The 22,092-nt window shown below is 51.3% G+C and overlaps 1 protein-coding gene across 1 annotated transcript in view; it reads left to right on the plus strand.

Moving 5' to 3' along the window:
- The first annotated feature begins 2,858 nt into the window (after positions 1-2,858).
- TRIM9 (tripartite motif containing 9) overlaps positions 2,859-22,092 on the plus strand; it is a 74,202-nt gene continuing 54,968 nt past the window's right edge. The window contains exon 1 of the mRNA XM_062576400.1: positions 2,859-3,674. Within this exon, the coding sequence (XP_062432384.1) occupies positions 2,859-3,674 (816 nt within the window). The remainder of the gene's footprint in view (positions 3,675-22,092) is intronic.

Genomic DNA, 22,092 nt, shown 5'->3' on the forward strand with positions numbered 1-22,092 from the left:
GAAATTAAAAGAGAAAGAAAGGTTTTCAGGGAGATCCCAGCATTCTCCATGTATATTCTGTTCATCACACAAGCTGCTGGTGCCCTGTGTAGGTTAGTGTCCAGTGGAAAGGATGCAAAGTGCTTTTTAAGTCCACCTTCATCCAATATGCCTGGACACCTCAGTTTTCTTTGCAGGCCATAAGCTATGGATTTCTTCACCCTGCCAATCAATGCAGTACATCACTATTAACAGATATTCTTCCCACACCAGCATTTCAGGATGCTTGCCTTGCAAAGTACTGAGGGATAAATCAACACATTCTGCTGTAAGACAGAAAGAAAACTGGGACCATGACTTGGCACACACCCTGGAGAGCCCTCCTGGGACAGGGTTGCAGCACCTGCTGTGGGGCTAGATATCAGAGGAGGCATGATGAGGCAGGAGCAATTGCATCCATGGAGGCACTCAGCTAAGGTTCAAATTCAGGAACCTATGCAGGGCCTATGAGGTTCTTCTAACTGGGGGTTGGGGGGGGAGGAGGAACAACTGGGTCCCTGTGTATAAGGGAGAGAGACAACCTTGCTGTTGGCAGACCCACCACCACCCCAGGATGCTGCACGGTCATCCCAGGCAGCAAGGACTTTCACGCAGCAAGGACTTTCATACTTCTATACAGAAGCAGCCAGATTTTGTTCTCCTGTAGCCCCAGCCAACAAGCTGCTGCGCTCTGCAGATCCAGCCCGCCTTGGCACATTGCATCCCGTTGCCAAACACCCTTCTCCAGACCAAAGCATGCACTGGAGGAGTTTGTAGCTGCAGGGGTTAAAAAGAAAGCCAGGGTGACTCACAGCAGCTCCATTTCCTTCAGTCCCTCACCCTCTCATGGTTGCTGTGAACATGCCTCAGCTTCCCCATCTCTGCCACCAGTAACCTTGTGGCATAGCCAGTCACCTCCGTAGCACAGCTGGCGGGCAGCAGAATGCCCCATCCCCATGCTTTCTGCCCTTGCCACCTCCTTGGGAAGGGTGGTAAGGATAGCTCAGTTCACCCTTCACTTTGGGCTAGGAGCTAGCACCCATATGGAGGAACAGAAGCCAAGTTTCCTCGGGCCCTCACTGTCCAAACTCTTCTCACAGGGGCTTTTCAAACACTTGGTAGCCTCTCTGAGCTCCAATTTCGAGCCCCTTCCACCTCAGGCCTGCTGCAGGGACACCTCTGCACCCAGGCTCTCACATGGTGGTTCTCAGGTCAAGGCCACTTGCCCAAGAGTGGTCCAAAGACATCATCACGAGCCACAGAGCAACTGCAGCAAAGAACAGCCCTCACGTGTGTGCACACTGGTCGGGAGAAAGGGAAATAGAAGTGACAGAGAAATCTTCCAAGTTCAACTTATTTTTCAGTTGACTGGAAAGAAACTGTTATGCAGCATTGCACACTGCCAGGGTATTTTTAAGAAGTTAGCTGGTCTCTGGGACAAGAAAAGTTGAAAATACTGCTCCGGTTAGCACTAGAAGATCCAGGGGACCAGCCTCGTGCCTGGTTTGTGCAAAGACAGCCCGCTGAGCCGCTTTCCGCGGCTCCCACGCTCTCCAGTGGCAAGACGGCACCCCACGGGGGCGTAGCAGGCTCAGCAAATTGAGCGAGGCTGGCCAGCTCAGCCCCACCTACTCACTCTCTACCTAAATATATGTAAAAATGCACGCGGGTAATTGTATTAATATGACTGATAGAAATAAATAGGGTTACTGATAGCACATTGCATTTATTACTATGACTGTCGTGCGACCCAGTCCCTCAGCAAGGAGCCTTATTGCCCCATTTCCAGCACTCCTGGCTCTGAAAGTCACCTCGCGCTGTCAGAGAGCCCTAGGAGACCCCCACATTGCTCGCGTCGGCTGTGCGGGGGGAAGCTGCTCCAAAACACACTCTAGTTTTTCCTCGATCCGGGGCCTCCTCGCTCCATCGCCCTTTGCAGGTCACGGGCACCTTCCCTCGAGTCCCAGCAGCTCGGCTCACGCCACGGCGCTCACAGCAAAACCTCCCGCTCCCGGGACAAGTATGAAATGAAGCCCCAAAGCATCTTCCCAGCACCTGAAACAGCATCACAGGCGCTGCCCACTGCTCCCTGTGGGTGCCCGCTCCCAAACCCAGCGCATTTACGATGAGACTCTGCGCTCTCCCGGTGGGCGTCCTCCTCCCCACCCCGTGCCCCAGGCCTCCTACTGCAGATCCCCTGCGGGTAGCGAAGCCGCCGAAGCCCCGCGTCGGCGCAGCGGCCGGGGCTCGGGCCCGCGGGAGAGCGCAGGGCCCGGGGCCCGCCCGCAGGTGCGAGGGGACGGGGCCAGGGCGCCATGTTGGGGGCGCCCTCGGGGGCCGCCGCGGCGGCCGGGGCGGGCTGCCCTGAGGGCTGGCGAGAAACTGGTGGCCCCAGCGGGGAAGGGGAACCGAGGCGGAGCGGGAGGAGCGGGGGCGGAGGGAGCCTCCGCGCTCCGCCGCCGCCCTGCGCGGAGACACGGCGCGGCTGCCCGCCGCCACCGCCGCCCTGAGGGGAAACGCGCGCGGCGCCCTGAGGCGAAACGCGCGCGGCGCCCTGAGGGGAGACACGGCGCGGCGCCCCACGGCCGCGGCCGCCGCGAGGGGCGCCCCGCCCCGCCGCGAGGACGGGCAGGCGGCGCAGCCAATAGCGGCGCTCCGCGCGCCCCCGCTCCGCGCGCGGCGGGCCAATAGCGGCGCGCGGGGCGGGGCGGCGCGGCGCGGCCGGTGGCGGCGCGGCAGTCGGCGCCGAGGCGGCGGCGGCAGCAGGTCGCTCCGGCTCCCGCGCTCCCGCTCGCCCGCGGCCGCTGAGCGGCGCCGCGCCGCCGCCCTCTCCCCCCCCTATGGAAGAGATGGAAGAGGAGCTGAAATGCCCCGTGTGCGGCTCCTTCTACCGGGAGCCCATCATCCTGCCCTGCTCGCACAACCTGTGCCAGGCGTGCGCCCGCAACATCCTGGTGCAGACGCCGGAGTCGGAGTCGCCGCAGAGCCGCCGCGCCTCGGGCTCCGCCGCCTCCGACTACGACTACCTGGACCTGGACAAGATGAGCCTGTACAGCGAGGCGGACAGCGGCTACGGCTCCTACGGCGGCTTCGCCAGCGCCCCCACCACGCCGTGCCAGAAGTCGCCCAACGGCGTGCGCGTGTTCCCGCCGGCCGCGCCGCCGCCGCCCGCCGCGCTGGCGCCGCCGCCGCCGCCGCGCAGCGCCTGCCTCACGTGCCCGCAGTGCCACCGCAGCCTGGGGCTGGACGAGCGCGGCCTGCGCGGCTTCCCCCGCAACCGCCTCCTGGAGGCCGTCATCGACCGCTACCAGCAGGGCAAGGCGGCGGCGCTGCGCTGCCAGCTCTGCGAGAAGGCGCCCAAGGAGGCGGCCGTCATGTGCGAGCAGTGCGACGTCTTCTACTGCGATCCCTGCCGGCTCCGCTGCCACCCGCCCCGCGGGCCGCTGGCCAAGCACCGCCTGGTGCCGCCGGCCCAGGGCCGCGTCAGCCGCCGCCTCAGCCCCCGCAAGATCTCCACCTGCACCGACCACGAGCTGGAGAACCACAGCATGTACTGTGTGCAGTGCAAGAGCCCCGTCTGCTACCAGTGCCTCGAGGAGGGCAAGCACTCCAGCCACGAGGTCAAGGCGCTGGGCGCCATGTGGAAGCTGCACAAGGTGAGCGCGCCGGCGGGCGGCCGGCCGGGCCCCGGGGGGCTCCCTGCGCCTGCCCGGGCCGTGCAGGGCCGGGCCGCTGCCGGGCGGTCTCCGTGCGAGCCAGCGAGGAGCTGGCGCAGGTCGCCCTGAGAGGTTGTGGCGTCTCCGTCCTTGGAGATGGTCGCAGCGCGTCTGGCCGCGCTCCTGGGCGAGCTGCTCTAGGTGGCCCTAGGCTGGAAGGTCTCCAGAGGTCCTTGCCAACCTCAACCGTTCTCCTCGGGGCCGAGCAGCGGCCAGGCCTGCGGGGCTGGCCCAGGGCTGTGCGGAGCGGCCACGCTGCGGAGGAGCCGGGATAGCAACAGGGAGCGATGCCGCTGCGAGGAGGGAGGCGTGAAGGCTCCTCCGGGGGATGCAGCGCCAGGGCGCTGTGCAGAAGGAGGGCTGCTGCCACCTCCCGCACACTGAGTCATTTGGGGGGGGAGGAGGAGGAGGAGGAGGGATGGCAGGCGAGCCAGTGGGCAGCACAGTCGCTGTGTGTTTCGCTGAATGCTGATCAGCCGCTCTCCGGCATGCGCTCGCGCTGTCCTCGCCGCAGGCAGGGGTCCCGGCGCTGCAGAGGGAGACGCAGCGATTGCTGCGGCGTTTAGCTCGCCCAGGTCCACCCTGCTGCCCCCTTCCCTGCCCCTGCTGGTAACCCCTCGCTCCTCTCCAGCGGAACTGGGGCAGAAGTGACTTGGATGTGGGCCGACAGGGCGCAGGAGGATGCACTTCATTCCTTGGGTGAACATTGCAATAATTGCCCCCCGCTCCAGCAGATTCGCACTGGCAGGAGCAGGTGGGGAGACCTGTGGTGAGGAGGCAGGGAGCTATGCATGGTGCCCTGCTGGAAGGGGTTCAAATGAATTGCTTTCTAGGGACACCTCTATGTATGCCGTGTGTTGGCACGGTGTGTGGCCGTGCGTGGCTCCGTGGAGGATGCAGGCCACTGAGCTGCAGCTCTGTGTGATGTCTTGAGTCAGCGGACGCCGACAGGGACAAGCCATCACTTGTCATGACACCCTTATTCCTTCCTTGAGTGTCCTGCGTGGCTTTCCGTGCCTCACGCAGCCCCGTTGGTGCACGTGTGATGCCACAGCTGCTGCTGAAGTTCATGGCAGTGGTGCTCACAGTGTTCGGCACAGGTGCCACGGTGTGCCACAGCCTGCCTAACTGCTCACCTGCTAACGGAAGCGCAGGAGCTCCTCTTCGTTGATGTGTCAACACAAGCAATACCTGCTAAGTGCTCCTTAGGAAGAGTCAAATGTGATATTATTGTATACGTGAATGACTACACAGCCTATGCTCAAAAGCGCTTCCTGAGATGTTGTGTAACAAAATCAAAGGGAGAGGCTATTCATATCTGAAGCTTTATCCTAGCTGGGACTGGGCCTTAAGAACCAAACCACCCGTGGATTTGAGCTGGTGAACCTCCTGCAAGTCCCAAAACTCACTGGGACTTTGGCAGGCACGTTTTTGGAGGGCACATCGTAGGGCAAGATCTGGCTCAAGGACAGGCCGCTGATGACCAAAAAGGTGACTGTTCCTATATGCTGGATCTTTTTGGTGGGAAGAGGTGGTTGTAACAAGTACTTACAGCTCATAAGAATGGTGGAGTTGGCTCTTGACTTCTCTTCGGTGATTACAACATGACTCCATGCAAAATATTCTTTGTAATACATCTATACTCTTAATTTTTGACATGAGCAGAATGTGATTCTTGCTGAAGTCTGTGATGACCTGAGAGCTCCTTGATGAGCTGTTGTTCTTGAATGCTGTATTCATGAGTCAGGATGTGATTTCTGGGCCCTAAGCAATCACTGTTAAATGCTGTGTGCTTTGCCTTGGAAGGGAGACCAAAGAGCTCTTCACAGAACTCTTCGGGAACTGACCCGATTTCTGCTTTCCTCTGAAAGAGTACTGATTGCATGGTTCTTGCAGATGATTATTTCAAAATAATCTGCACTGAGGCACAATAAAGCATAATTCAGGGAGCTAAAATTTTCAAGCTGGACAGAGATAATGAGAAATCCTCTCTCTTGCTATCTTCCGTTCAGGACAGCTGTTGGGAGAGGAGTAATGCGGAGAAAATGTGTTTTTAATCTGAATTGTCCCACTTTTATACATGTATTGCAGCTGTCTGGATTTTTCCTGACAAGCTGTAGTGCCACTTGTCATGTCAAAAGCAAAAACACAAGATGGAGCTGAATCATGTATTCTTTGCACATTTGAGTCCCTCTTGCTTTTGCTGGGAAGTGTGTGGTGAGTGTAGGCTCAGCAGCTTGCTAATGATTGTATATACAGACAGACTAGAAGGGACCTCCAGGGTCACACAGTCGAGTCTCCAGCTATTTCTGAAAGCCCGGAAACCCCATCCATCAACTGATTAAGCTCTGTCTAAGACAAAAATGTTTCACCCTTGCTGATACATACATGTTGGAAAGGTCTCCCAGAAGTTCAAGGCTTCTGATAGGAGCTTTCTTTTAAGCAGATTTGAAAGCTTTCTGGGTTAGGCACTGGAGAGAGAGTGACAGAGTGGTTATTCCTGGCTGTCTCTTGTAGGGTGTCAGGTTGTTGCCCACGGCTGTTATATCTGGGTGCTCTCTATAACAAGGATTCAAGAGCAGTGACGTCCTTTCGTGAGTGTTCAGGGGCTGAAAAGGACAGTGATCCTGTGGTGAACAGCAGCAGCGGAAGCTTCTGCCCTCCTTTTGGGCAGCAGTGCTGTTCAGACAGTCGAGCAAGGCGCTCCCTTTGCTGGGGGATGCGGTGAAGCAGGTTAGATGACCTGTCACGTCCCCCTCGCAGTGAAGCAGAAACAGACCTTGACTTCAGTGGAAGACGCACAGAGCTCTCAGTTGTACTTCAGGTGAGGTTTAACTGGGATTGACCAGGCTGAAAACACAGACTGCCCTCTGATTGCAAATCCCAGCTGCGTGTCTGCACAGATCGTGGTAGAGAGCAGCCCCGTAAAAGAGAGCTGCACTCCGTTGAATCAGCTGTGATGGCTGTTAGCAGTCAGTGGCTAATTAGCAGAGGTGTAACGTGGATTTCTGCTCATCCAGACTGCGCTGGCGCGGGTGGCGGGTAGGGTAAGAGGTGAAGGGTGAGCTCTTCTTTCAGGAATCAGAAAACCTGTGTGCACCAAGCATAACTTCCAGCTGGCTTGCACATCGGGGGTGAACTAGAGAGTGAAGAGCACTGCTAGTGCCCGTCAGTGTCTGCCTGTGAGATGGTGGGCATCAGAGCCGAGGGAGCGCGAAGGAGACGGCGTGGTTCGCTGGCTCGCTTGGCTGGACCTTCTTTATGTTAGCTGCTAGAGAAGCTTTTGTGGGGAATTGCTTTCTTGTGGCGTGGTGAACATACTGCTGTTAGCCCATAGGAATTCCTTTAGCCCAAAGGGCTTGTCAGGGATATCCAGGGAGTTGCTACCTGACAAAGATCTGTTTGCACTCTGAAGTAAAATATTTGCTGCTAAAAGGGAAGCGATGAGAATCTTTAATCTTTTCCTGTTGCAAGCAGCGCGCTTTCCCGAGCCTCGGTCTGACGGCTGAATCCCAGCATACTTGCTCCATCCTGTAATTGCAGAATCTCTCATGTCCTTCTGTAGCAATGTCAAACAACATTCCTGATTGTTTTTCTGCTTTCTGCTGGCTGATCCCGAGAGCTGAAAACAAGCTGAGATGCTCTGAAGTGAGAGAAAAGCAAATGTCAGCGAGGTCAATGGATTTACACCAATTTGCGCCTGTTTAGGATGTGGAGGCGACGCTGCCTTGCTCTATTAGTCTTGGCCTTTATTTAGAGTACAGCTTTCTTACAGACAGCATTTGCCCCTGCATGCATCCACAGCTAACGAAATAACAAGCACCCATGAATATCCCATTAATCAAAGGCAATTTGGTACAGCAAGTTCTACAAGGCGTCCTGGGAGTGTGTGTGTAGCTCTGGCTGCCAGGAGACATCCTCTTGGTTATTTGCAAATGAAAACGGGCCCAGGGCCATCTCATAAACTGGGGTAAATCAGTGTTGCTTCGTTGGTTCCACTGGGGAGTCCTAAAAGACACTGACTTCGGAGGAATGTACTGGGTTGCACCGTCTGAGCTCAGCCTCCCCAAAGGCATTTAATGTCTAAGCGTGCAGCCTCGTGTCAGGTGGGATCTGTCTTCCTGCAGTAAATTCCTGTGTTCCTTAAATAGCCTTTTTCATCCCCCCCCCCCCCCGCCCCGCACACAATACTAGCATTTTTTTTCTTTTCTTAGCTGCTTTATGAATGAATGTTCCCATTGACCTGATGGGGGGGTTTTTTAGTTGTTTTTTTGTTTGTTTGTTTGTTTTTGTTTTTTTGTTTTTTTGCTGCATTTACTATGGTGTGAGTCAGGAGAACCTCAGGTAAGGTAGGCTGAAAAAACAGCCCATGGAGATGCTGCTCGGCTTCCTCTACTGGAGATTTCAACAGGTGGCAGTGTGTCACCCAGGGAGTCCCCTGCTTGCTACGTCCTCGTCCTCAGCCCGGATGCTAGGAGAATTAGCAACCAGAGCAAACTTAGCACCTGGTGTTAAGTAAATGACATTAGAGTGAGGGAAAAAAAAAAAAAAAAAAAGCATTGCTGATTATTTTTTAAGTTTCACAAGATGCATAAACCAGGCCTCAAAGTTCAGATTTTTAAAGGGAAAAACTTGCTTGGTGTCACTTTCCAGAACTTGGTTTGCATATTATTACAAAATCCTGCTATGTGTCACCACAATAATATACGATTATTTTAATAACTATAACGTTATAACTTTAAAGAAAAAAAAAACATTTTAGAGCATCTGAGTAGTCTTATACTTCCTGGGGTTTTGGCAGCTATCACTTGGAGATGTGTTCATTTTTTTCCTGAAGTTTGAAGGAATTTCCTAGATTTCTGGGTTTTGGAGGACAGCCTGGGTGTCCCGGAGCTGGCTGAAGAAACTCAGCGGAGGCTCAGGTTAAAGAGCAGAGCAGAATTTCTTGCTGGAAAGAGTAAGACCAAGTTCATTCCGAAATTATTTCAGGTCAGCGTCCGGTCGTAGCAGCAGGGCCGAGTGTTGTGATCCTTGACTGCAAGGAGTGGTGCCGATGTGGGACGCAGCAGCTGCAGTGTGAGCTAGGCTTGGGGGTGCGCTGAGATGCCCTGGAATCGCCGGTGTTGCGGGAATGCGGACGTGTTACCAGGTGAACACTCAGTTCAGCAGCAGTCAGCAGAAAGTGCTCTGGAGAGGATCTAACAGTTGAGGGATTTCTGATCGGCGTTAATTGCCTCTTTCCCTTTTCGAGCCTTTTATCAGCTGATGGATTTAAAACCGGGTCCGAACCGGGTGTTCTGATGGAGATCCCCACCCGCGTGCCTGCGCTGGGGCTGGCGGTTTGGGAAGGAGGCCTAACTGCCTGAACCCCTGGCGGATGTGAACTAAATACTGTGTGAACTTCGGAAGCACGTCGCATCCTAAAACCAAAGCGCTCCGTGCGCCTTTTCTTTGTCAGGCCTTCGCACGTAGTTTCGCGTTTCCCGTTTTCCCTGGCTGGCCCTTCTGGGTTTACACGGGCCGTTGCCTTCTCCCGGCTCGGCTCCCTGCGACAGGGCTGTTTGGTGTGGGTGACTTAACGCAGGCGCACGGTTATTTTTGCAGCTGGAGGGTGCACAGCGCATCCGTGGTGTTCCTTGTTGAAGCCTTTGCTGGGGGTTTGGGGACTAGAGCCACTTTCCACCTGCAGCACTTGGGTCCTCTCTGATGAAATCCCTCTGTCGTCACACGTAACAAATATTCCTTTGTTTAAGAGGACTTGATAAAGATGATGGTAGATGTCACTGTACGTAGTCCAGAGGCATTTTCGTGCGCAGTGAGACAAGGGCGTTTGCAGGCTTCCTGCACCACTGAAGTGCCGCCAGCGTGGGGCGGCCCTGGTGGGGCCCCCAGCCGGAGCAGATGGCCAGCGCGCGCTCCAGCCGCCCTTCTGCGGTCCTAGTGACGTGCATTAGCTCAGCCAACGCACTTGTCCAACTTCACCACCTTCCTCCCCCTCTCTTTACCTCTTGACCTGTGTAGGTGCCAGCTGCGGGTAATGAAGAGAGCTGCTGTGCTTGGTGCAGCACTTGGGCCGGCCGGCCGCTCGGTGTCCGGGCTTTTGTGCCCCTTTCTGCTAGCTGGGGCTCCCCTGTACCAGTGGGCTTTCTGCTTGGGGATGACCTTGCTCCCTGCAGAGGCAGGCGCAGAGGGCTGGTTTCGATGGCGAGCTGTTGTTTGCAAAGCCGTGCTTTCCTGTTGTGTTTCTCTGACTTTATGCTGTGCTCTCTCCACTGAAATATAAAGAGCTGCGAGAATGGAGGGTTATCAGGCAAGTGGTTCTTGCTAAACCTGCTTATTGATTTCAAGAACAAGAGGTACTGCTTTGGGGCTGGAGCCACTGTTTCCTTGCTGCTGTTCCTGGCAACACTGTGCTGTGTTAGCGCAAAGTGCCCAGCGATTCAGCCCAAAGCAGGGATGGAGTCGGAGAAGGCTGGCAAGCGTGGCTGCCGCTGTTGATACTGTGCTGGGGAAGGGAAAACTGGCAGCAGCATTTCTCTGGGGGTGCTGGAAAGAGAAGGGGTGGGCTTGTGGCTGTGACCAGAGGTCAGTTTTCCCCGCTCTGCTGAGGATTTGCATTGTGGTCCTGCATAACGCACTCGTGTAGCATCCTTTCTGCCCTTTTTCTGTGCTTTGGACTGCCCTAGCTGTCTCAAGCTCTCTCTTAACAAGTGTATGTTTAGCACTTCCCGCTTCATTAGCTCCAGCAGCCTCATCATTGTCTAATATAAATTAATAACCAGGTACCTCCTGCTAAATGTTGAAATATGCTGAGGACTTCCAACAATGCAGAGGGCACCGTAGCAGTCAGTGCTGGGTGAAATCCCATCAGGAACATAATGAGAGCGTCAGCTCTCCAGCCTCGCTCCTTGGGAAAGCACTTATGTACAAGCTTAGTTTTAAATTGAAGTCACAGAGATTTAAGGGCATGACTTAAATGCTTTCTCGAGCTGAGGCATCAGGAATGGCAAATTAGTGAGAGCCCTTGATGTGCAAACAGCGTCGGATTAGCTCCATGCTATATAAGGACTTGAATTGTCCCTTGGCTCGGGATGACAGATCGCACTGTCTTTCCTGGGAACACAGCTCTCTTTCTTTGGCAAAGTGCAAGATGGAAGTGTAAAACAAGCCTCAAGACTTTCACAGCAATGCTAGTTAAGTCTTAGTCTTACTCTCTGAGGAAGCAGTCAAAATGTCTTTTTGGTTGTCCCAAAATGTATTTTATTGTTGTCTCTTTGTAGTTTAGCTGACTACCTCTTAATGCCACTTTTAATCTACAGCCAGCTCTCCGTGAGATCCTGTTCTAGGCAGAGCAGCAGCGGTTCAAGTCATGCCATTGCAAAAAAACAACTCGGCACTCTGCAAAGAAGGCAGCGCTCAGCTGTGCGGCTCAAAAGGGCAGAGTTTTCCCATACCCATCCCTTAGCAACATTTCTTCCATCTTGACGTAGGAAACAAGGACCTGCATGCGTGTTAGGTCTGTGCCATGATCAGCCCACAGCTCTGTGATTCAGAGCAAGTGTGTAGATACGGTTTCTCATCTATGAGATTATTTCTCACCCTCCTCCAGAGCACAGCAGTTGAAACTCATTATTGGCTAGAAAATCGTATGCTCTTGTTCTGCACGTTGTCTTGAATTTTGTCCTCTGGCCACTCGGTGGGATGGAGGCAGCTGAGCTGTGCTCCTTCCCCTTTGTTCTGCTGATGGCAGATGGCAGCGCAAATTGAAGGTTGGGGCAAGAGGGTTGTTTGATCGTATCGACTGTGTGTACAGTGCTGCGTTTCTGAAGCCGTGAACCAGATGACTGATCCGTCAATACATCTGCGACTCGGGCAGTGGTTAGGCTCTCTGTTGATTTCCCATTGTGGTGCCAGGTGAAGGACACTTTGCAAGCAGCTCCGAGGAAGGTCTCTCCTTCGTGTCTAGCTGGCAGGTGACTTGTCCACGCCTCCCCTAGGCACATGCTGGGCAGACCTGGCACATCCCAGGTTGAGCAGAAGCCTGTTGCAGCTGGTTTCCAGCTCCTGTTGCTGTGCCCCAGGGCTGGTGGGCCTGAGGGGTGGTACCTTGGGGAGTTGAGAGCTGAAGGTACATCCCAGAGGAAAGTTACCATGCTACTGGGCCGTGGGGATGTTTCCTGTCATTGCATGATGCCTATGGAGGAAAGCATCAGTTACAGGGGAGAAAGGAGAGAGGAGGAGAGCTGAGATAGGAGCCCACTGAAGGTTATCAGCTGCTTTCTCCTTTCTCACCTTGCAGTTGCAAGAGTTCAGCAGCTGAGGAAGAACCAGGAAAAGTGGAATGTGATTTGATAGGGTAAGTTTGACTCCTTTCTTAACTGCCCGCAGGTGAAATGTGCCTCTTTCCCATAGCTGTAAAGGGATTTTTAAGGAGCTCTGTCTGATGGGACTAAAACTCTGCTTGGACGTTCTTGAACTAGAGATTCATGTTATGATTTGGGCAGGTACACTGACTCCAGTGTTCATCAAATGGCTTTGAATTTCTGGCTGCCTTGGAAGGAGGACAGTTTCCATGATTTCCATGAGAACCGGTGTATGTGGGGTTTTTGGTTTTGTTTTTTGTTTTGAATCAGCCCTATTTCTGCTCAGGCAGAAGTTTTGTTCAGCTCTCTTGCAGCTCTTGCATAGTGAGCAAGAGCACAGTGGAATACAACAAGAGAAAGATCAAGCAAGCCGTGTCTTCTTGGTGATATTCTGAGACTTGCATTAGTAGGTTTTCATGGAAAAAAATGTCAAAGCTCAGGGAGCTGCAGTGATATTTCATGTAGTGCTTTAGCTGGCTTTTAGCTTGTGTTTTAGAGGTTTGATTTCTATGTTTTGTAGTTGTGTAAGTGCTGCAGCTACATGGTAAATCTTTATTGGAGAGTAGGCAGTGTTGGGAAGCTAAATATGGCTCCTTTTGGGGTCTCAGAAGCAGTGGAAATAAAGAGCACTTGCTTTTAAAATATGATCTCACTACTTCATCCCAGTCTCCTGCCGTATTTCTTAGCTGGGGTAAACTGACATCAATTCATCGACTTAAGTGTCTCACTCCCTTAGCGTGATCTGTTCCCTGTGACCCTTCTCTCTCGCTCTCTGGAAGAAAAAAGGGGGGGAAGAGGGGAATAGCCTGTTTAAAGCATTAGTGATGTGTGAATTAGCAGGATACCTGATGTAACTACCTGATTCTTCCACTGCATCACTCTTGGTGGGGAATGTGGGACACTTTTATGGAGCTGTTTGCATTCTCGGGCTTGTTTGCGACTCTGCAGAGGCAATGTCAGGAGAATGACACTGCGCAAGGTAATTTGTGGCAATTAGCGCAGGTTACCTTTCTGCAGGAGCACGTGCACTAAGCGTTTGGCATCTCGGTTCATTCGGTGATCGGACAAAAGGAAAGTCGGGGCAATGACTTACGTCATGACCACAGCAGCGTGCACGTGGTCGAATAAAGGACCTTCCTGCCATATGCCGTAAGTCTGGCTTCGTAAAGCCGTAAATTACGGGAACTGTCGTGCGTCGTGGCAGGTCTGAGAGTCTTGGGCTCTTCGAAACTCGTGCTCGGCCCCACAGGGATTTGGGAGGGAGGGGCAGCTTGGCAGTTTGAAGTCAGCCAGATGGGTTTGGAAATGCAAAATGCGCAGAACTTACAAGTCTTAAGATACGACTACGGCTTCAAGTGGGTCATGCCGATCTAGTGCCGTTGACCTCAGCGATTCCTCCTGCCTCCATTCGGTAAACGTGATGAGAATTGACAGAAACCCAACGGTTGACCTACGTAGCCTTGCAAAACCAGAGGAATTTTTTGTTTGCCCAGCTTGAGCATGTGGCACCTAGCAGGCATGTGAAGCATAATATGAAACACACGGTGATTCACCCCGAGTCCCTGCACGAGCACTCTCCGCGGCAGTGGTGAAGTTGGTTGCCCTGAGAGGCACTGTTCAGCAGATTACAAGCCAAGACATCCACAGTCAAAAGTGTCAGTCATATCTGAGACTTTTCTTTGCCACCTCGTTGAGTATATGGGGCGCTGTTAGCCGATCGTTACTCAGTGATGTCTGTGCAGTCGGTAGCACGCATCCAAGTGCTTCATCATCCCCCCAGTGTTGCAAAGGTTCCTTGGTTTTCTTCCGTTTAATTGGGTGGAAATTCTCTACTGCAGAGAGCAATTACCTTGTCAAATGAAAGGAAAGGTGCTAGCCAGAAAATAAGTGAGTTGAGCTCATATTTAATCCAGAAGCTGGGATTAGAAGGCTGGGATACTGGAGCATTCCCTCGTTCAGTGTGAGGACCACTGGTTTCCAGCAGAGATCACCAAGGTTATCTGAAGGTTGCCAGGCAGTGTGATTTATTCAGAATTGTCTTCAGGTAGACAAGCTAGTCAGAGAATAATTCTGTTCTGGTGAATGTGTCTTTTATCTGTTTGTAAAATATAAACAGCAAAATAAGGTGCAATCTGAAAAGAAGGCACACGAGGAGTAGAGTTTATATTTACGCAGTCACCGTGTGCTGAGTTGTTCCAGAAATTGCTCACATCGCAGCAGGGTTTGTATTTCACAGTGTCTTCCTTCTGAAGCCTCTTTCCAGTACCCAGGAAAAAACATCCACTGTACTTAGATGTGCCCCAATACATCTGATTTAAATTAAGTATAATGAAGCTTACGGGACCAACGTCATCCACTGGTGAGAACTTGCATTGCACTGTTGAATTCGGTGGAGCTGTGCTGATTTAGGATGTCTAAGGCTCCACTGTAATGTATGAGCTATTAATAAATATGTGCTTACCAGGGGTTTGGAGCAGAGTTATGTTCCTAATGACTGTCTCTATGAAAAGCTTTTAACCTCAGCAAAATGTTTACAAAAATCAATTTTTATTATATTGCTGTCATTTTATTTAGATAGACAGTTTACTTGGCTTGGGGTCTCTGACTTGATTTACAGTTATGATCTGAAGAAGCCAAGACATCTCTGAATATAAGTAATGTCACAGATGTGTGTTGAGAGCACAATTTAAGGCCAGATTCTGCCACCTTCATTCATGCAAAGTGGTCTCTGTCATCAGGAATAACCATATTAACTTGAAGCAATTTACTCCTTCAGGGTAAGATTAGTGGATTTTGATGCTGAAAATTTATATGCAATTGGTAGGTAATTTTTTATAACAGTTTATGTAACAATTTATTGCATTTACAATTTTGCGTGTGCATAAATACATTAAACTACCTCTTTGTTACGGAGAATATTTTAAAAGTAGCAACTGCATAACTCTGCAGTAAAGTATTGATATTTATTCCAAGACAGAGTTGATATATGGATATTTCTAATGCACGTGTTCGGAGTGACAGATAATAGTTTATAGCCTGTAATTTGAATACCAGTAACATCCCTGGCCCTAGACAAGGCAGGATACAGTCAGTCTTTTTTCAGAAGATGATATAATCCGAGGGTGACAGGCAAAGAAAAGGACTGGGAGGCAGAAGGGCTCCTTTGTGCGGCTGTGAAGTGGTTTTGGCCCCGGCTCCGCGCGGCACTTCCGCACGCTCGTGTGCTTTTCTGAGCAGGGCTTTAGTGAGCCATGCTGAAGTTCAAGCAAATGCTTTAGGTGCTTTGCAAAACTGACTTTTATTTTGGGGCTGTTGCACTAGGCATCATGAAATACGTTCCTCTTCCCGTGGTGTGGCACACACATGCTGCTTCGGTGCCTTTGCCCGGTGAAAGTGCCCGTGATGGCCAGAGCCTGCAGCACGGTTGCTCCTGGAAGCACTGCTGTGCTCAGCACGTGCGTTTTGCAGCTGCTTTGCGGGGAGCCTTGCAAGCCCCCTCCTGGCGCTCGAGAGAAGGAGCGGAAGGACAGGCCTGGGTGAGCTCTGCTAATGAGCTGATTTTTCCCTTGGAATTGGCCGTAATTTTAAATAAAAATACAGTTAAAAGGCAAAATCTTCAAGGATCGAAGCTGCAATCTAATTGCACGCTTTGGGATTTCTCCCTGGGCTTCAGGAGCTCTGCTGGGTATTCGACCGTTCAGAAACCTTGCACACCTGCGCTGCGAATGGGAGCTCCGGGGCTGCGGAGTCAGGTGGTCCTACAGCAGCGCCGCACTTCATCATGAAACTAGGAGAGATGCATTTTCCCTAAACCTCCCTCTCAAGAAACAGGCTCTGGCATTTTCCTTCTGTAGTTTACCACCTAGCTTTGCAAAGTGCCTTTAGAAAAAAAGATGAAACAAACAACATTCTAGTATTACATTAGAAATCCTTGTTTTCTTTGGCTTTTGTGTTCAGAGCCTTCGACCTTTGTTGCTCCCGAGCTGTTCGATGAGCAACCGCAGCCTCTTCACAGCCCTCGTGCTTTGGAGCCCGCAGTGCTGGGGGTGGACGCGTGTGCACTGGCCTGTGCGGTGCCCTGTCCCTGTCTGGGACACGCAGCGGGGTGGTGCAGACGGGATGAAGCACGCAGGGCAATGCTTGGACAAGCCCAAGCTCGTTCTGGGCATGTGAATCCTGGAACCAGAGAGCCCAAGGGGCTGTGGCAGGGACACCTCAGCTGCCTAGATGTGAGCTAATTAAGAGCACAGGTAATGAGCTCAGGCAGAGCACTGGGCTAATCCTGCTAAACTAGGTCTGTTCCTAGCTTGATCCTCTGTTGGGTTGTGCGGCATGGATGCACCGGCCCAGACATCTGTAGGAGTCTGTACACTGCTCTTTGCACCACGTGGATGTCCCTAATGAAGCTCTGCTGATCAGTGGACAAGGAAGGGTCTGTGCTCCCTGCTGCTCTGATTTGCTTCATAGACATTGCAGCAGAAATCCTAAAGGAGGACAGAGGTGTAACACAAGGTGTGGGTGCATGGAGCTGCTCACAAGCATGGAGAAAAAGCTGCTTCCTTTGAAAATCAAGAAACAGAAAGGCAAGTGTTGCCAGTATCAGACCTGCAACAGCTTCTGAAGGACATGGGGCCAGGCGTGGATCACTTGTGAAGGCCATGCAAGCAAAGACCAAGGGTTCCTGCTGGATACTGCAGGGAGGAACTGGTGGAGGGGCGCAGAGTCACTGGTGACGAGGAAGGGAGATGGTCTTTGCTGGAGTGTTTCAAGGATGGGAACACAAAATTTGCCTGTATAGGAACTGAAGTACAGAGGGTGCAGTAGGCAGGGTGCCACAGCAAGAGACTTTTTTGGGTGAAAAGAGATCAGCTCCTTGTGCCTCTGTTATTCCAACAGCCTTTATACAGCCAGGCCCATGCAAAAGACAGATGTGGGCTGTGGGTGTTTTGTGTGCATGTATACATCCATTCACCTGATACCCCAGCTTTTGATGCAACCAGTAGCTCGTGGCTGGGGTGTTTATATCGGCAAAAGTCTATTTGTGATAAATTCTCATAGCATCTTTGGACATTGTCACACTGCTTGAAGCCCCTTTTGAATACATGCAGACTGCTGCTTAGCTGCATCTTGCCATGAGCAGGTATCTTTGCTTACCACTGAGCTCCTTGCTGCACCAAACCAGACTTAAGTAGCAGGAGGAGTGAACTTACCTTTGAGATTCACTTTTGCTGCTCATCCATGTAGCACAGCAGCAGGGAGAACAAAGAGCATTTTAACAAGCTGCTTCCAGCTTCTGCCAGCACTTCTGGTGTGTTTGCTTTCCACGCCTGGAGGTCCTCTCCCATCCCCCTTAAAGTTTTTGTGTTGTGGCAGAGCAGGAGGTGGCAATTCAGAGGTCCCAAGATGCTATATACTAGCACTGCAGGTTTGCCAGTTAGTGCTGTGTTTGAAGCTGAATTTATAAATATTATCAAATTAGTTGTCTTGCCAAGAACTTCAGATCCTTACAGGGCAAGTTTAAAGAGACTTCTTTTTCCCTTCTGCTAAAGCAATGGCTTTAAAAAAAACCTCATGTAAGTGGAAAGAGTGGTAGGGAGTGGGGCTTTTGCTGACGTCGTGAAGTAAGAAGGGTCTCTGACTGCACAAAGTCTCCAGAGACACTTTTTTTAAAGAAAAAATTTTCTATAAAACATATCAGAGTTATCACTTCCAAATGTGTTTGTATTTTTGTTGTATAAAAGGACTTTTCTTCATCTGTTGTGTTGAAAGCTAAATACTGCAAAGCCTTGTCTGGGATTCGAGATACTGCCTGCTAATCCTGTACACAGCTTTTCGCAAAGCAGCTTAAAATTTAAGATGACCATTTGATGTGCCTTCCGTAAACTAAACCTGTCTCTCATTCCCCCTTCCCTACATGCCTATTTAAATTAGCAGTGCTTCTGTACTTTTTCTCTTTATTTTGATACCTCTCAGGTTAAAACTAACATGTTCCTGTTGGTTTGTTTTGTTTTCATATGACAGTCACTACTAGGAACAGCAGTCCCATGTCTTCTACGCTGATTTGCCTTGGAGCCCACAGACACAGGTGAGCTCTCAAAGCAGAGATGTAGCCTGCTGCCCAAAGTGACCCAGAGGGGCCCTGTTTGGAGTTAGGAGATGTCACAGTAACCTTCATGCGAAATCCCACCACCTAGGCCCATAATTCGGATGTCTGTTTGGAGTTGGTCCAGCCAAGGTTGGATTTCCTCTGTAACTGCTTTAGCGTCGTTCTGTCTCTCTTCTCACTACCAAGGAGTCTTGTCCAGCCCTTGGCTTGTGTCTCATCTGCTGCAGCCTCCCAGTTTCTTGATGAATTTCCTCTGTTATGAATGCTCAAATGCTGCCCCAAAGCTCCTTCAGCTATCTCTTCCCAAGGAGCACGTGATCATCTCTGTATCATCCCGGCTCTCCTTGCGCTGTCACAAGCTGCTTGACTTTACTGTTAGATCTTCCCAAGCCCTTCTGTGTCTCCTGTGTTATTTCCTTGGCTTCTTGGAAACTCCTTTCCCACAAAGCACTCGGCAATGGAGAGAGGTAGCTCTTTGCTGTGGCCCCACTCTATGTCACTCTTCACCCAAGCCTTTGCTGCTTCCCATCTGTTAGTTATAGTGGGTTTTTGCCTGGTGCCTCAGAGTGCTGGACGTCTTGCTCCATGTTTGTTTCTAATCCCAGGTAAGGGATAAGAAAAGGGGTATTCCAGATAAGGACAGAAACGAATGTTAGATATATAAGGATTTTTAAAGATGTCATATGGACTGAAGGAAGTTCTGCAAATGATGAGCACATAACCAGGGTCTTGCAAAAGATGCGTGCTTCGGACTGAGATGCAGTATGCTTGCTAGTCCTCCCTAACACTCTGCTTCCTCCTCTTGCTGTTGCCCTCGTTTCTCCTGTCCTTCACAGAGCTGCTCTACTCCACTGTTCTTCCTTTGCTGAGCTGTCTCTCTCCCCATTTTTTCGTGGTCATTGCCACCTTCTCAGTCTAGCTGAGAGATACCTGTCCTTGCACAGCTGAACTGGATTCATGTTGTGAACACTCAGACATCCTCTTGCACACTTCATTTTTTTTCTGCTATTTCCCAAGCATTCTTTTTCATTTCACAACGATTGAAGATGGTTACGTTATGTGAATCTTCTGTTTTCTTCCTGACTGGGGCTCTCATCCATTTCTTATTTGAACTTATGGCCAGGGAGATGTATTTGAGCTGTTTTGATTCCTACTGTTAGTGGTTCTGGCCAGGCCTCACAGAGTGTTTGCCAAGCTGAGGATGTTCTTCCTTCATGTATTGTGAATTGTTGCTTTTCGTTGCTGATTCCTGTGGTGGACTCTCACTTTGTTTTCCATTAACCGGGCTATGTGCAGATCCCAATAACACATGTCTGAAGTCCTTGCAGAAACCAAGTTTCCTGAAGCCCTGCAGAGAAGTGAGGGCCAGGTGGTAAGGCTTGGAGCTCCTTACAGTGATTTATTCAACGAGCTTTGCTGTCCATGCCCTTGTCCTGCAGGACATATGGGCATGCAGCTGGTCCATCCTCACCACACTGAGACAGGCCCTTATTCTCTAGAGATTTCTGGAGCTGTACACTCTGTTTCCTTTTCTCCCTATGCTGGTGTTAGTTCGTTCTTTCCTGTAAAAAAAAAAATAAAATAAAATGTTGTTACTGAAGTGCATGTGAATTATTCCTCCTCCCATCCCTTGGTGCTTCCCAGATTCTTCGCTTCTTCATAAATAATCATGAATGATTCAGTAAGTCCATTAACTGCTTTCCTCATGACACTAAGATATATTGCTCAGCTTCAGTGATTTGGATATCCTTCAGTTCTGAGTACTGAACCCCCTCACCTCCTTGCTCTCTGTAGATACACTGACAAGTTCTTCATTACTTCCTAATTAGCCATACGTCCTTTCTTATTAAAGAATATTTTTAAAGGCACTCATTAGCTCAGCTCTTCCAGAATTATTGATTTATTCTTCCTTTTTTATTAATGGACCTACAATCTTCTCATAATCCATCCAGTTCGTTTGGTTAGCCTTCTCCGTAATGACTCTCATCCTCTCCTGTCTATGCTTTTCCTTGTTCTCTACTGCCTTTGAGTGCCTTTTGCCATCTATGCCTTTCTCTGTGTGGTTTATTTTGCTTGAAAAGCTTTCTGTGGGTGCTCAAGAGGCTTTTCTTTTCCACATCTCTCCAAGGGTGGAGGAGTGTGGTTTTCAAAGACCTTGTTCCTGGACTGTGTTAGGAGAGCTAAAAATGGAAATCCTCAAGGGTTTAGATTTTTGCACTTACTCAATTTCCCAAATTCCTGAATTGTCCTCTGTCTTCGTTCTAGGTACCAGGTGCCTTGCTGTGCTTGGTAATCACTTTTCTGGAGGATCTGGATTCTGCTATTCAGCTACTTCCACCAGTTACTGCTTTCCATCTTGTGCTGTGCCACATCCTGCTTCTGAATTGTAGTATAGACGCAGCAACATCTGAGCCAGCAAGGGAGGAGACCAGAGGAGCGGGTCTGTCCCACAGGAGAAGCTCTCTTTCAATAGATGAAGGGGTTTGGCTTTCGTGAGGTATTTTGGGGAGTTTGCCCATCTGCTTTTCACGGCCTGCTCAGAGCATTTTTTTTCTCTTTCCCCAGCCCTTTCTCTGATCATCTGCCCTGGTGGTGTTTGGACTGACAAAGCCTGGCACCGTCCTTGCACACAGGGCCCTGCTGGACTGGCAATTTTGGTGTATCACTGTGGGTCTGTTCTCAGCTGTGCACGTTCACAGCGGCTGAAGAGTCACGGCGTGGGTTGCTCTCTGCTCTTCCTCTGCAGATCGGCCAGACCGCCTCGGTTCAGACACAGCATACCTAGCCTGGTGCCCTCCACCTCCTGCGCTTCACAGGTGTTGCCTTGCTCACAGCCCCTTTCTGAGAGCTCTTTCTCCAGCTTTCTTGCATAGTTTGATCAGCAGGAAACTAGGCTTGTCTTTTGGCCTGGAGGGGAGAAGAGCTGTTTGCAACTCTTGCCTGTGCAGTCCTTGGCTGGTTACAGCAGCGTGCAGGACGCCAGCAGTGTCACCCCGTTGGCTGTCACTGAGGTATCTCCTACTCAGGGATTGCCTGGGAGCCTCGAGGTGATCATGTGCACCTTGGTGCGAGGGCTACTTTCTCCTTTGAGTCCCTACAGATAAAAAAGCGTTGAATTTCCCAAGAGACTGATTTGATGGACTCTGGAACCAAGTGCTGCAGCTGCTGGAGGCTGTCTGGAGCTCCCTGGGGCAATGCTGTTCAGCATGCCCTCGCTGCCGGGAGCAAGCGGCAGCTAGGGAGCAGGAGGCTTGCAGCACAGTGAGCTGCCTGGCTGAGGCCATCTCCAGCACCCAGTCATTCCAAGGCAAACAAGGGGTCTGCAAAATGCCCCCTACGCACATCCCTCGTGGGGATGGAGAGTTTGGAAACCTGGAGCCAGATTTAGGGGCTTGGGCTCCTTTGCCTAGAGTAAGGAGCTGAGCAAGGAGAGAGGCTGCATTTACTGTGTTTCTCCTTCACTGTGGCTGAGATCTGAGCTTCCTCAGCCTGCTGTAAGTGCTTTCCTGGCAGCATCCACCTGAGCGTCTGTGCGGCTGTTGTGGTGAGTGTTGCTTTCTCAGTGCTGTGGTATCCATGGTGATGGGAAGTATTTCTAAAGTGGTGCTTAAAAGCAAATATGAAATCCTATATCTTGAGCCTGCCCTTTGATGTGCTGCATCTACCCTTGGCGCCGTCTTCGGAGGGTGGAAGGAGCCCTGTCCTATGCACCTGAACACAGCAGTGGCTACGCTTGTTGGTTTAACTGAGCAGATACTCACTATGGATCTGCTTAGCTTCCCCCTGCCAGGAGAGAGGAAAGTGGAAAATCGCCTGAGCAGAGGAATATGTGAAACCTGAGCATTGCACTGCTGGGAAACCTGGCACTGCAATGCCCCAGGAGCAGACC

This window comes from Rhea pennata, chromosome 5, assembly GCF_028389875.1.
Source record: "Rhea pennata isolate bPtePen1 chromosome 5, bPtePen1.pri, whole genome shotgun sequence".
NCBI classification, from domain to species: domain Eukaryota; kingdom Metazoa; phylum Chordata; class Aves; order Rheiformes; family Rheidae; genus Rhea; species Rhea pennata.